Genomic DNA, 14,681 nt, shown 5'->3' with positions numbered 1-14,681 from the left:
TCTGACTCAAGGGTGAAAATGTCTAAATTCTCAGCGCTCTTCTTTGGGACGTGCAGACAAGTGTGTAACACTATAGCCCCACTACCACTAAGTACCCCAGCAGAAAGGGGCACACCTGGGGAGCCTGGATCCTCTGCCCAGCCTGGTGTGAGTGAAGGCTGGGTTTCATCTGAGAGAAAATGTTTCTTTCTGAACTCCTCTGAAATGGTTGGCATGTCATTCTACCTAGAGACACAGAAATGGAATGACCTGCAGAGGACGTTTGCACCGTTTGCATCTAAGAAATGTGCAGTCCTTCTCTGCAGCCAGCTGGCCCCCTGTGATGACCACACACAGCTGCTAGCAAACCAAGGCTCACGATGCTCTCGGCTGATGGTCATTGCAGTCACAGTGGCAAAATGACCCACCCGCTCTTTTTTTTTTTCTTTTCATTTTTCTGTAGCTGGAAACAGGGAGAGACAGTCAGACAGACTCCCGCATGCGCCCGACCGGGATCCACCCGGCACGCCCACCAGGGGCAACGCTCTGCCCACCAGGGGGCGATGCTCTGCCCATCCTGGGCGTCGCCATGTTGTGACCAGAGCCACTCTAGCGCCTGAGGCAGAGGCCACAGAGCCATCCCCAGCGCCCGGGCCATCTTTGCTCCAATGGAGCCTTGGCTGCGGGAGGGGAAGAGAGAAACAGAGAGGAAAGCGCGGCGGAGGGGTGGAGGAGCAAATGGGTGCTTCCCCTGTGTGCCCTGGCCGGGAATCGAACCCGGGTCCTCCGCACGCTAGGCCGACGCTCTACCGCTGAGCCAACCGACCAGGGCGACCCACCTACTCTTGATTGGGGCCAGTAGGGTCTTTGGCAAATGTGCTGGCCAGTCGCAGGCCCCCATATCCCCTTCCTGACAGTGAACGGCACTGGGAGCATGGGTCTCTCATCAGAGGGACAACTGGACATTTTCCATAGGGCTGTGACCAAGACCCAGGAGCACCCTGTCCCTGCCTATACTCACCTCCCAGGTCTGAGGTGGAAGCTGCAGGAGGTGGGCTGGTTGGGGACGGTGCCGTCTGCTGACACTGAGCCAAGACTGCCAGCCTGAGTCAGTGCACACATAAGGCTCAGATGACCCAGGGCCAGATTTTGACCTTGTATGAGATGGATGTTTTTCCAAATCCTGGATTCTTGCACTCTTCTGGGCAGATGTGTGACATTTCCATCCACCAGCAGTGCAGGCACCGGGGACTGGGCATCAGAGTGTGCTGAGAGAGGGGACAAGACAGTGACTGCCTGCCGGTCACTGTTACTATCCACAGGTGTACAGGTCCTTGGGGTTGGGAGCCCATACCAGCAGAGTGGTTCCATTGGGAAAAGTCCTACAGGGTATATTCATATTTATGACTGGCAGGAGGAGCCTCCTGAGATCAGTGGGACCCAAGGCAAGATAATATAGAGAATTCAAGTGTGACATAAATGAACTTAGAGGCCATTCTTTTGTGGGGTCTGGCTCCCCCAGAGAGTACACACACAGCTTGTTCACCTCCGTTGTGTCCCCAGGAACTTCCATGGGCACAGTAGGACTCAGACATTGTTCGACATGGGAGGCGACATGAGTCTTGGCCTAGGCTGAGTATGCTGTGCCTCCAGGCCGGCTCAAGCCGTGTGGCATGCTGGGGACCCCTGAGATTTGCGGCAGGCCCCTTGCTGTCCCCTGCTCCGCAGGACAGCAGTAGGACAGCCTGGCCTCCGTTGGTTTTTCCCTGGGTGGCTGTCATCTCTCACAGTCTGAACGTAGCCTGTATTCTTTGGATCATCGTCCATGGTCTTGACTTTCCACCCACTCAGTGCTTTTCCATCCCAAATCTGGCGGCTGGGGATTGTTTTTGCAGGCTTCTAGCAGGGGGAAGTGACATCATGTGGTATCTGTGGCCCAGGGTGGGGAGGGGCCCTGCGGTGGTGTGTGCTTTGAATTAAGCGGATGGGTTGTGCATTCCAGTAGCTGACATCTGGCGGTGAATTCATCAGCCAGTGTGTCACCCTTGATCTCAAACCCAGATGTTGTGTTGATGGCAGAAGGGAAAGACGAAAAAACAAAGTCTGAGCCACTCGGGGTAGGGGAGGCCATCGTTTTGAGGAGCGAAGCAGAACATGAGTCTTTATGAAGACTCTCCCTCCTCCTGCTTCCCCTGGTTCCTGCAGGGGGGGGGGGCTCTTGGGGCTCATGGCACAGAGCAGCCCAGTCCTGGGTGGAGGGGCAGGGCTGGGGCTGGTACTATACCCCAGGGCCAAACACCAGACCCAGCACATAGTAGGTGTTCAGTAAACACATGCTCGGGCCTGGATTTTAGTTTCTTCCTGGGTTCTCTGGGTCTCTTTGCTCTCCCTAGCCCCTTCTTTAAGTGGCTCGAGACCCAGAGGGGCCGTTCCCTCACTCTGGGAGGCCTCCATCCTGGAGGCAATGGCAATGCTGTTGCCGTGGGTGCAGGAGCTGCGTGTCTAGAGAGCTCCCCCGCCTCCCTCCCTGCCCACCCCTGGCCATTGGAAACGTGTGCTTGTTTTCCTGTCTGTTGTTGACTGGCTCCTCCCTAGGGTGGATGCTCCTGAAATCCAGGTCTGTTACTGAAGACCCTCGCACACCTCATCCTTTCTCTCTTCGGACAACAGGAGGGGCCCATGTTTTCGGGGTTTGCCCTTGAAAAGCAGCCCAACCCCAAGCTCTTGAGTTTGGCATGGAAGACCACCCCACTCCAGCCTCGTGTAGGGGCAGAAGGCGAGGGTCAGAGCTGGCTGGGGTCCATGGTGACGCCACTCAGCCCTGCCCACCTGCCCTCCCTTGGACCTGTTAGTCCACTTCCCCTCCTACCTTTACCCACAGAGTCCTCAGGCTAGGATGAGTCCATGTTCAAGGCTTTGCATATACTCTCCCCCACCTGGAGCTCTGACCCAGACGGTCGGTCCCTGGCATCTTCGGGACAGGTGTGTGTCCAGCCCCTCCTTCTATCCTAGGTGTTGATATTTTGGGGACGATTTTCCTAGAACTGGCCCTTTTCTGCCTTTCTTGATTCTCATTATCTCCCATTTTGCAAACATGGTGAGGAGGTTCCCACCTGGAATTCAGAGAGGTCCCGAAGAAGCTGAACTCTTATTTCGCATGGACCAACAGAGTTGGAGAGCCTTCCCGCCCTGTACCCCACCCCTGTAAGCTGCTGGTGGCCTCAGGGCCAGTGAGCAGTCTAGTCTTAACCCCACATGTCTACCCTGGCCCCTGGGTTCCCCCAGTCTCTCTTTTCCTGACAGTTTGCAAAAAGAAAGTGTGTGGTTTGAGCCCCAAACAAAGCAGATGCATCCAGGAGCTATGTCACACCTAGACTTGGGGTTCGAGTCAACTGGGACGGGCTCTCTGGACCTGAGCGGTGAGCGGACACAGTTCTCACCCAGGGAGGGGGAGACATCTCGCCAGTCTCCGCAGTGCTGTTCTCCTGAACTAGACGTAGTTATGTGCCGGGCCCTGTGTTACACTCACCACATCTCCTGTCCTTACCACAGCCTGTTGGAGGCAGGTACTGGTGGTGCTGTCCGTGCTGCTCACGTGGTACAGTATTTCAGCAGGGCAGGGAGCTTCCCTGGGACCACTTGGCATGTAGGGGATGGGCTACAGTAGGACCTATCTTATCTCTGTGTGGTCCCTTTCAAATGATTACTCAGACTGCCTGGGCACCTGAGGGGCTCTTGTAGGAGAAAATGCATGGACCTCAGGGCACAGAATGGAACCGAACCTTTGCGCTGTTTGCTTATTTTCTTGTTGCCGGTGGTATTTACTAAGCACCTGTTCTGTGTTACACAGTGTGCAGAGTACTGGTCTTTGAAAAACCCTAGAACCATTGTCTCCTTCGTATGCTCCTGGTTCATTCAGCACCATGATGGTGGCACAAAAGAGAAAACCTATGAAAGGGTTAATCTGGTCCATTTACTGATTTGCATAACAGTTTTTTTGTGTGGTATTGCAATAAGGTATAGGTCAGGCAGGTAACTAAGAGGGACCGAAGACAAACCTCGCCAGGCTGCCAACCCATGTATCTCAAGTTCAGCAAATGTTTACTCATGTTTGAACGCTCACTGTTCTCTGGTCTGTTAAGATGCTCCCAGGGCCCTGAGCAGACAGGCATGCAGGTATTTACAGCAGAATGTGCCACAGTACAGCATTTCCCAGAGGAAAACAGGAAAGGGCAATTTTAGATGGGTCTTGAATGATGAATAGAAATTCTCCAGGCAGGGTGGGGGAGATGGCATTTGAGGCAGAAGAAAGTTGCTCTCTGATCCAGAGGTGGGGACACCCCGGGGCAGGTCCAGGCTTGGAGGAATGGCAAAGTGGGAGACTCTGAGGCAGCCGAAATGGCTGTTGGCTGGCACCAGGTTGCAAAGTGTTTCCTTTTTTTAGATGAGGGATGTGGGCAGCCAAGGTAGATGTTTCAGCTGGAAGGGATGTGACTATAAAAAGACAACGGGTGCTGGGGGTGGGAAAAGATGCTAGAAACAGGGTGACCTGCTACCAAGGGCAAAGCCCTCTGTTCCAGGTGGCCCACCGAGTGGTGTCGGCTGGGTGTGACTGCAGGTTGGGGTCTGGCTTAAGCTGGGAAACAGGAACCTGCGGCCTGGGCCAGTCATGACTCAGCTCCAATAGAAGAAATAAGAATGGAGTTCGGGCCTGGGTGGGGTGCTGGGGCCACAGTGTGGGCTCTGGTACCAGTGCAAGATTTATAGATCAGTTCTGGGGTCCAGGGGGATGGGCATAGATGGGGGACTCATATGCCTGGGCCTCCCTGTTCTTTGGGAAAAGACAGCCCTGGCCAGCAGTTCCTAAGATCTGAGCTGCCTGCTGTGGGGTGGAGGTGGGATGTTCCTATGAGCTGGGAGTGTCTGCTCCTTATTTCTCATTTCTCTCACATTCACACAAATGTGACGCTCACCCAGAGTGACCCTGCACAGCTGTATTTTGGAGGGCAAAGCTCTTAAAGCCATTAAGACAGTGTGAGGCACCAGCTGACAAGCTCCAAAATGAAAAAAGGGAGGGCTCTGACCAGATGACAGCATGAGCTGCTGACCCGCGAGCTGTCAGGTTACAGGGTAGAGCAGAGTCCTGGTTAATTGCTGGTAGGAAGCTGCGTGGTGCATGGCTCCAGAGCAGCCTTGGGTGCCGGGGAACATTCCGGAACCTTTCCAGCCCAACCTCTTCCCTCGTCCTTCATCTTGCGTGCTGGTCCAGGATCATCTTTCTTTCCACTTGGCCTCCTTCCTCAGCATCTGTCCCTGAGGTCTGCCATGTGAATATTCCCTCACCAGACTCGGTGCTTTTTTGGTTAAAACATTCTGATCATTCTGTCATGCCCCTGACGGAATATGTGTTAATACAAAGAATCATCCACAGGACGTTTTCTGGGGATATTTTTAGGACAGATTAGGAGGGTGGCAGGTTAGATTCAAGACCCCCAAACCTAAATATGATGGGGCCTCTGTAAGTTAGGGGACTACTCCTCTACCTCAGCCTGAAAAGGTGTTTGCCTGTGGGCTGTGGATGGAGGGCAGGTGGGGGAGTCTGAGCATCTGAACTCATGACCTAGGACCCGGCCAGTGAATTTGCTCATCTGCTTCCCTGGCCACCACTCCATGCACCTTGGAGAGAATAAAAGGAGCCCCAAGGCCCTCATGTCTGACAGCAACAGAGAGTTTTATTCTCAGAGACCAGCAGAGGGATGGGAGCTGCTGCTTGGCCCCTAATCAAAGAATCCAGGAACCAGGAGGAGTCTCAGTGTCACTTCTTGGCCCGCCTGCTCAGCTCATGGGGCATCCAAGGCCCTGCTGGGGGCTGGGGTCCCCTGTCCTTCGCCTCCTGGCCTCACTGCTGCCCCTTCTGCATCCTCAGAGCCAGGACAGTGCTACGGGGACTCTGCTCACTTGTATGTCTTTGTGTTTTGCAGTGATTAGGGCTAAAGTGGTCAGTGAGAAGGAGGTGGGCTCCGGAAATGACATCTATGGCAACCCCATCAAGAGGATTGAATATGAGATCAAGCAAATAAAGGTAAGGGTGAAGGTCACCACATTGTTCCCTCTGGTGGGGCAAGCTGCAGGAGGTTCTCGAGTGAGGCTGGGTCCCCAGAAGCAGAGACCATGCAGACCCGTCCCCCCACCCCATCTTGAGGTGCTGTTGGGTCCCTGGACAAAGTTCCCGACAGCCGTTGAGCAGACAATAGGGTGTCAAGTTCAAGTCTATCTGATTTCCCTTAACTCAAAAATGGCTGGGAAGTTGTGGGCGTGGTATGGTCCCATCACCTGGGTTATTTCAGAAGTGTGTTCTCTTCCTTTTTTTTTTTTTTTTTTTTTTTTTGTATTTTCCCGAAGCTGGAAACGGGGAGGCAGTCAGACAGACTCCCACATGCGCCCGACCGAGATCCACCCGGCATGCCAACCAGGGGGCAATGCTCTGCCCACCTGGGGTGTTGCTCTATTGCAACCAGAGCCATTCTAGCACCTGAGGCAGAGGCCATGGAGCCATCCTCAGTGCCCAGGCCAACTTTGCTCCAAAGGAGCCTTGGCTGCGGGAGGGGAAGAGAGAGACAGAGAGGAAGGAGAGGGGGAGGGGTGGAGAAGCAGATGGGTGCTTCTCCTGTGTGCCCTGGTCGGGAATCGAGCCCGGGACTTCTGCACGCCAGGCTGACGCTCTACCACTGAGCCAACCGGCCAGGGCCTGTTCTCTTCCTTTTGATGGGTTAATAATGGCACAGCTTCAGGTGGAATCACCATGTTCACCTGAGATTCTGTGGAGGGTTCCGTGATGCCCATCCGTGCCTGAGCTTTGTGGGGTTTGGTTTGAAGACAGCAAGAACTTGGCTATTGCCACTGGGAGCCCTTATTCCCGCAAACTGGTGGGGGGTCCAGTCTTGCCTGGTTAGCTTAACATTCTAAGAGGAGAATGGAGGATTTGTGCACAGGTGAGGTTGGGGAGGTGAAGGTAAAACTGAAACTAAGGCCTCGCTGGTGACCAAAAAGATGATTCGCCTGGTAGGAGAGGGCCGGGCAGGCGTCTGGAGGGGGAGGTGATGGGTGTTTGTTGGTTTTGGTTTTTTTTTAGTGTTGTTTGTGTTCAGGGGCACGTGGCAAGGAGCCCATACTCAAGAAGGAGGCGGATGGCGGGAGGAGGGACATGGGGAGATTGGAAGGCCTAGCACTTAAGAAAGTTACTGTTGTCACAAGAACTAGCTTGGTCTATAAGAGAGAAGAAAACCCTAGGCTTCAGGGGAGGGACAGCTTTGTGGTCATAGTTGTCGCCACCCATATTGAATTTTGTTCCAAAAATAAGAAGTAGAAAATAAACATTAAAAGGTCAGTGACATGCTTACTCCTTGCATCTGTGTCATTTAAGGGGGTGACCTTTTACTCAGTGCCCAAGTCTGTATTTATGAAGCGGGAAAGAGAACACCTCTGTTCTCACAGCTTCATTAAGGTGTTGTGAAAGGCAGGTGTTAGCACTAAGGCAGGGCTTTTAGCTCTTGGTTGAAAGATGTCACATGGCTGCTACCAGCATAACCTTTCTTAATGTGGGTTAGAGTGTAGCCCTTGGAAAGCTAGCTTATCGTGATGTTGGGGATGAGCCTGTGTCATTTAAGTTTGCTTATGAAGCTCTCAAAGCCCTGGCCAGATAGCTCAGTTGGTTAGAGCATCGTCACGAAGTGCAGAGGTTGTCAGTTCAGTCCCCACTCAGGACACATACAGGAACTGATCTGTGTTCCTTTCTCTCTCTACCTCCCTTCCTCTTGCTAAAATCAATTAAAAATAATGAAACTCTCAAAAAAAATGAACCTAATAAAAAACACCTAAGCTGTTAACGTTGGTTTAGCCACGGCCAGAGTCCTACAGAGAGTCTTGTGGAGTTGCAAGGCCTGCTGTGTCCATGTTCTACAGCCGGGCAACCTCCTTCGTGTGTGGTCCTGGTGCCTGTGTGCCTTTCCCCTGTCCATACACCCGGCTTCCATTGGGCTGTACCCCTAACACCAGGGTTGGTTTGCCAAAAGGCTATAAGTCAATCAGAAATTGAGCCATCAGATCTACTCCCCTTACCCAGGAGTTGCTTTCTGATTGCAGGGGTGCCTCTCAGCTTGCTTCCCCCTCCACCAAGTAGCCAGTGTCTGGTTAGAATCCTGGAAGAGTATGAAGGTGGTGCCCTTCAATGATGGGCCACAAGCACCTGAAGACACATGAGCCCCTCATTGATGGCAGGGAGAGCACAGGTGTTGTCCGAGATGGGTCCCTGCAGGTACAGCCACACTAAGCAATGAATGACTCCAAAGAACTGCTCTGCAGTAGGAGCAACTGTCTTCTGTCCATCTCACTGGTACACTCTGTCCCCTTGTCCATGCCGGCAGCACCATGGGCGCCGGTGGGATTGTTCACAGGTCTGCGTGGGAACGGAATTTGCCGGCTATGCAGCGCTCTCTGCTAACCTTTCCTCACCCTCGTCTTTCCAGATGTTCAAAGGACCTGACAAGGACATCGAGTTTATCTATACGGCCCCCTCGTCTGCCATCTGCGGGGTCTCGTTGGACGTTGGAGGGAAGAAGGAATATCTCATTGCAGGTGTGTATGTGGGCTTGGACATGGAATGTTCTTAGAGACCAGTCAGGTCTGTGTCAATGGGAAAAGCAGTAGGTGTAGCAGATCCCTGATGTCCTGACTGGCCATTCAGAAATCTCGGGGGACCCTGCTGTTTTCTATGGAGAATTCCTAGTGCATTTTCTTCTACCACCTCTCCCCCATGGCATTCCCCCTTGTTATATCAGTGTGAGCAGATGTAACTTGATGGGAAGAAAAAAGTAGCCAGGTGGGAATTTGAGTCAGGTGGAGAGAGGTGAGAATTTTGTCTTTTGTTCCTGAAGGAGAGACTTATGAAGAAACGCTTCTGGCTAGGCAGGAGGTGGGAGGGAGAATTGAAACCTTACTCTAAAACTGTTGATATTATTGTACCCCCTAGAATGCTGCTCCTTTTTTTTTTTTTTTTATCATATCTTTCTTTTTATTGTGATAAAATAGATACAACGTAAAATTTACCATCTTAACTGGTTTTTTTGTTTTGTTGTTGTTGTTTTTTCATCTTAACTGTTTTTAAGCATCCAGGTCAGTGGCGTCAGGTACACACACATTGTCTTGCAGCCATCTCCACCATGCAGCTCCTGAACTTTTTCATCTTCCCAAATTGAAACTCTAGCCCCATGAAACATCAACTCCCCATCCCCCTCACCCAGCCCCCCTTTCTATTTCCTGTCTCTGTGACTCTGACTACTTTAAGTTCCTTATATAAAATGGGATCACACAATGTTTGTCTTTTGGTGTCTGGCTTATGTCACTGAGCGTAGTGACCTCAAGGATCATCCATGTTATAGCATGGGTCACAAGTCCTTCCTTTTTAAGGATGAACAATATTCCATTGTCCGGATGGACCCCATTGCATTTATTGCTGCATCTGCTTTGTTTATACCATATTCTTCACTGAAAGCATTTTCCTTTACTTCTTCCTTCAACTTCTGCTGTCCTGCTGGGCTGCCCTCAGGAATCCAGAGTGGGTTGTCATCCTCTGCATTGTTGACATTTGGGACTAGACCATTTTTTTGTCACCAAGGACTGTCGTATGCATTGTAGGCCATTTCACTGCATCCCTAGACTCTACCCACTAACTGCCGTGACATCCTCCTCCTAGTTGTGGGGTCATCACACATCACCAGATGCCCCCGGGCACGGAATTGCCCAGACTTGAGACCCGCTGATCTAGTGATGACAGAAATGTTCTGTACTGGCCAGAGTGATAGGTAGCCCCATGTGGCTGCTGACCCAGGAGCCCTTGTATGGGGCTAGTGCACTTGAGGATTTGAGCTTTCTTTTTTTTTAGTGAGAGGAGGGGAGGCAGAGAGACAGACTGCCTGCTGCATGAGCCCCAACCAGGATCCACCTGGCAAGCCTACTAGGGGGCGATGCTCTGCCCATCAGGAGCTGTTGTTCTGTTGCTCAGCAACCAAGCCCTTTTTTTTTTAGGGCCTGAGGCAGAAGCAGCAGAGCCATCCTCAGCACCTGAGGCCGACTCGCTCAAACCAATCGAGCCATGGCTGTGGGAAGAGGAGAGAGGGAGAGAGAAAGAGAGAGAAGGAAGATGGGTGGAGAAACAGATGGTCACTTCTCTTGTGTGCCCTGACCAGGAATCGAACCCAGGACATCCACACGCTGGGCCAATGCTCTACCACTGAGCCAACTGGGCTGATTTGAGGTTTCATTTTACCTTTTGTCAGTTAATTTCAGTGTCAGTGTAAACACCCTGTGTGGCTGGTGGCCACTGGACTGGCCAGTGCTGAGTCAGTCAGTGAGGACCACTGCTTGTCCCTCCCAGGGACAGCAGGAGTCAGATCACAGACATAAGAAGAAAGGAGAGACAGGAAGGACAGCTCCTCTTAACTGACATAGTATTTTGCTCCACAGTCCAAATTTAACCGTATGAATAAACTGTGAATCCAAATCTCTATGATTTGGGGGATTTCCTTCTGTTTAGGTTATTCGTACCTTTTTCCCCCTTCCACTGAGAATATTCAAAACCCAATACATATTTAGCAGGTCCCTGTTGGTGTCTAGCCTTGTGCTTGGTGCAGCAGGGACTCAGGAGGAGAGACCCTCTGTCCCTTCGGTCAGGACACCACTTTGGGGGTAGGGCACAGGATAGGAAATTAGAAAAGATGAGACGGGTTTTGTGTGGGGGTAGATGGAACAGCAAGCCAGTGCTTGTCAGGTGTAAGGAGAGAGAGACCTTCACAGGTTCAAGGATCTAGATTTAGTATTGAGAGCAGGGGCTGACCTTGGCTGTGCTCCAGGAGGTCACTGAGGGAGGAAGACTTCAGTGACCTCTTCTTGGGTCATTCCTACCTCCCTTCCTCCAGCACTCATCCCCAGATCCCACTTCCCTGGTTCCTGTGTTGCTACCTCAAACTTGCAACTCTTCTCCTTGGAGATGGTGGGAAAGTTTTCTCCCCCTATAAATAAATAAATAAATAAATAATTTTAGAGCAAGAAAATCAGAGAGAGGGATAAATAGGGACAGACAGGAATGGAGAGAGATGAGAAGCATCAATCATCAGTTTTTCACTGTGACACCTTAATTGATTGCTATCTCACATGTGCCTTGACCATGGGCCTTTAGCAGACCGAGTAACCCCTTGCTCTAGCCAGAGACCTTGGGTTCAAGCTGGTGAGCTTTTGCTCAAGCCAGATATGAGCCCACACTCAAGCTGGAGACCTTGGGGTCTCGAACCTGGGTCCTCTGCATCCCAGTCCGATGCTCTATCCACTGTGCCACCGCCTGGTCAGGCTCTCCCTCTCCTTTTATGGGCACTTTTTTTTTTTTTTGTATTTTTCCGAAGCCAGAAGCAGGGAGGCAGTCAGACAGACTCCCGCATGTGCCCGACCGGAATCCACCCGGAATGCCCACCAGAGGGCGATGCTCTGCCCATCTGGGGCATTGCTCTGTTGCATCCAGAGCCATTCTAGCACCTGAGGCAGAGGCCACAGAGCCATCCTCAGCGCCCGGGCCATCTTTGCTCTAATGGAGCCTTGGCTGTGGGAGGGGAAGAGAGAGACAAAGAGTAAGGAGAGGGGGATGGGTGGAGAAGCAGATGGGCGCTTCTCCTGTGTGCCCTGGCTGAGAATCAAACCCGGGACTCCTGCATGCCAGGCCGACGCTCTACCACTGAGCAAACCGGCCAGGGTATGGGCACTTCTGAACATCCTAAATGTTTAAAGAGCATCTACTATTTCGTCAATAGTTTTATTGAGATATAATTCACACACTATACAGTTCACCCATTGACAGTGCATGAATCGTTGGTTTGGGGTGAGCAGCCCTCACCACAGTCAATAAAATTTGTTATTTTATTGATTGTACCCTTAGCTATTACTTTCCCAACCCCTGCTTCCTTCACCCACCCCTGGCTCTTAGCAACCACCACTCTACTTTCTGACTCCACAGATTTCCCTATTCCAGACTTCTATATTATGGACTCATATAATACATGGTCCTTCTGTGTCTGGCTTCTGTCACTCAGCATTATATTTTTAAAGTTCACACGTTATATTGGGTGTCAGACCTTTACGCCTTTTTATGGCTGAATAATCTCCCATTGAATGGATACACCACATTTGGTGTCCCCATTCATCATTTCATAGCCATTGGGGTTGTTCCCACCTTTTGGTTATTGTGAACATCCAAGCACACGGGTTTGTGTGGACGTGTTTTCCTTTCTCTTGGGTAGATACCTAAGAGTAGAGCTGTGAGACATATGGTGACTCTATGTTTAATCACTTGAGGAACTGCCAGACCGCTTTCTAAAGCAATTGTGCCATTTTCCATTCCCAGTATCTACTATTTTTGTAGGGAAAATGACACCCAATGGAGAGAGGGGTACAGGGACAAAATCGGGCTGCCGAGATCTTGCACCCAGACTCTGCCACCACAGGAGGCGGCAGAGATTGCACGGCATACAAGGTGCTGGTACGGGCACCCTGCAGGAGGTTAGGAGGACTGCTCGCCATGTGCACAGAACAACCTGGACGGAAATCAGCCTGCATCTTATCATCAGTTATATATCTCCTTTTTTTCTACTTTCCTGTATTGGCTCAGTTTTTCAAACTATGACATCTACTACTTTTATGATCAGAAAAATGCCATCTGGGGAGAAGAGAAAAGAGATAAAACACTCATCGTGCAGGGAATTTACTGCCGTAGCAAATCAACAGCTTCGATCTGCATCCTCTTTTTTGTGCTGGGAAGACCAACACTGTAAATTGAGAGCCACAATGTTCCGCTCAGGCTTCTCACACTGCCCTCTAGGGGCTGCCTGGCCAAACTGCAGAGCCACAGAAGCACTTACTGAAGGAGGCAGGGCTAGGGTCCAATCACCATGGGTTCCTGAGTGTTCAAGTGACCTTGATCTGGCTTCTGTGACAGGCTTCACCACCTTCCTGTTACTAAAAATCAGAGTACCGTTTTCCTGACACTCCAAATGCATTTCATGCTGAGTCCATTTAATCCTCATAACCCTCTGTGACAAAGATACTGTTATGACCCCCATTTTACAGATAGAAATACTTAGGACTAGTGAGGTGGAGCAATGTGTCTCAGGTACACTGTATGTGCTGAACCCATGTTTCATGTACCGATTGTTAAATTTCAGTTGATGGCATGTTGGTAGCTTAAAATCAGCCAGGGTGGGAGTGTTTACACCATAAAAATTGGCAGATGCTACACCCTGGAGCTTTTTTTCCCAGGAGAACCAGCTTGGAGACATTTCTTAGCATACCTTTGCCAGCGTCATGCTGCCGGGCATGGTGCGGCCAGAATTTAGACCTGGTTGACCTAAAAAAATAAAACGAAAAATAGACCTGGTTGACCTAACTCCTGGGTTTATTACACTCTGCTACTTTGTTCCCTTGGTCCAGTTGTAGAAGTCTCACTGCCTGCCCCATATCCAACCCAGTGTTCCTCCACCTACATTGCTCATTAGAGGTCCAGGGGGAGTTTGTAAAGATCCTGATGCTCAGGCCACACCCCAGGCCAGGGGTCCCCAAACTACGGCCCGCGGGCCGCATGCGGCCCCCTGAGGCCATTTATCCGGCCCCCGCTGCACTTCTGGAAGGGGCACCTCTTTCATTGGTGGTCAGTGAGAGAAGCATAGTTCCCATTGAAATACTGGTCAGTTTGTTGATTTAAATTTACTTGTTCTTTATTTTAAATATTGTATTTGTTCCCGTTTTGTTTTTTTACTTTAAAATAAGATATGTGCAGTGTACGTAGGGATTTGTTCATAGTTTTTTTTATAGTCCGGCCCTCCAACGGTCTGAGGGACAGTGAACTGGCCCCCTGTGTAAAAAGTTTGGGGACCCCTTCCCCAGACCAACTCCAGCAGGAATGTGATAGGAGAATTTATGTTGCTTGGTCCCTTGTCTGAAAGGGAGGGGCTTCTGTATCCCAATAAAGTGTTGAGAATCAAACACAGAAAGCCTAAGAATTCCCGTCAGTCTCTGTAATGTGTGTGTCCTGTGCTGTTCCCACATACGAGCCCATTAAATGTCTCTAATCTGAATAAGAAGTCTGTTCATTATACAAGTACCTGTAGCACCCATCATATAGGCCTGCTACAACTGAACCATCCAAATTATATAGCTCCACATGTAATAAAAATTAAAAACCTCTGAAGATTTATTTACTTGATAAGTGTGTGCCTATCACCTCCAGCTATTTCACAGGTAATATTGGAAGCACACGCATTTCCTAGCCGGTCTGGAGGCACTTCTAACGTTGTGACTCACCCCACTACAGAGGAGCCTGGCCCATCCAGCTTCTTCCCTGGCCTCAGTGACAGTCTGATCAAATCTAGTGTTTACGTTCTAAAACACAGATTCTAAATCTTTTTCTCTCGGAGTCAAAACGGGCTAGTCAGAAATCAGTGTGTCGTAAGCTGCTCCACCGGCACGGTCTGGCTGCAGCCTTGGGAGTGACCACGTGGCCCAAGGCAGCCCACCCCGCTGGGGCTGGTGACTCACCTTCACATGTCGAGTTGGGCACTTGTGTTCAGGAACTCTTACAGAGTAGGCCCTGTCATTTTCTTCTACTG

General features: G+C 50.8%; 1 protein-coding gene across 1 annotated transcript in view; it reads left to right on the top strand.

Annotated features, from left to right (window-relative positions):
• TIMP2 (TIMP metallopeptidase inhibitor 2) overlaps positions 1-14,681 on the top strand; it is a 51,710-nt gene that overhangs the window by 29,372 nt on the left and 7,657 nt on the right. The window contains exons 2-3 of the mRNA XM_066234192.1: positions 5,961-6,061; positions 8,505-8,613. Of these exons, the coding sequence (XP_066090289.1) occupies positions 5,961-6,061; positions 8,505-8,613 (210 nt within the window). The remainder of the gene's footprint in view (positions 1-5,960; positions 6,062-8,504; positions 8,614-14,681) is intronic.

This window comes from Saccopteryx bilineata, chromosome 6 (assembly GCF_036850765.1).
Source record: "Saccopteryx bilineata isolate mSacBil1 chromosome 6, mSacBil1_pri_phased_curated, whole genome shotgun sequence".
Classification (NCBI taxonomy): domain Eukaryota; kingdom Metazoa; phylum Chordata; class Mammalia; order Chiroptera; family Emballonuridae; genus Saccopteryx; species Saccopteryx bilineata.
This window is presented reverse-complemented; position numbering and strand designations above follow the sequence as displayed.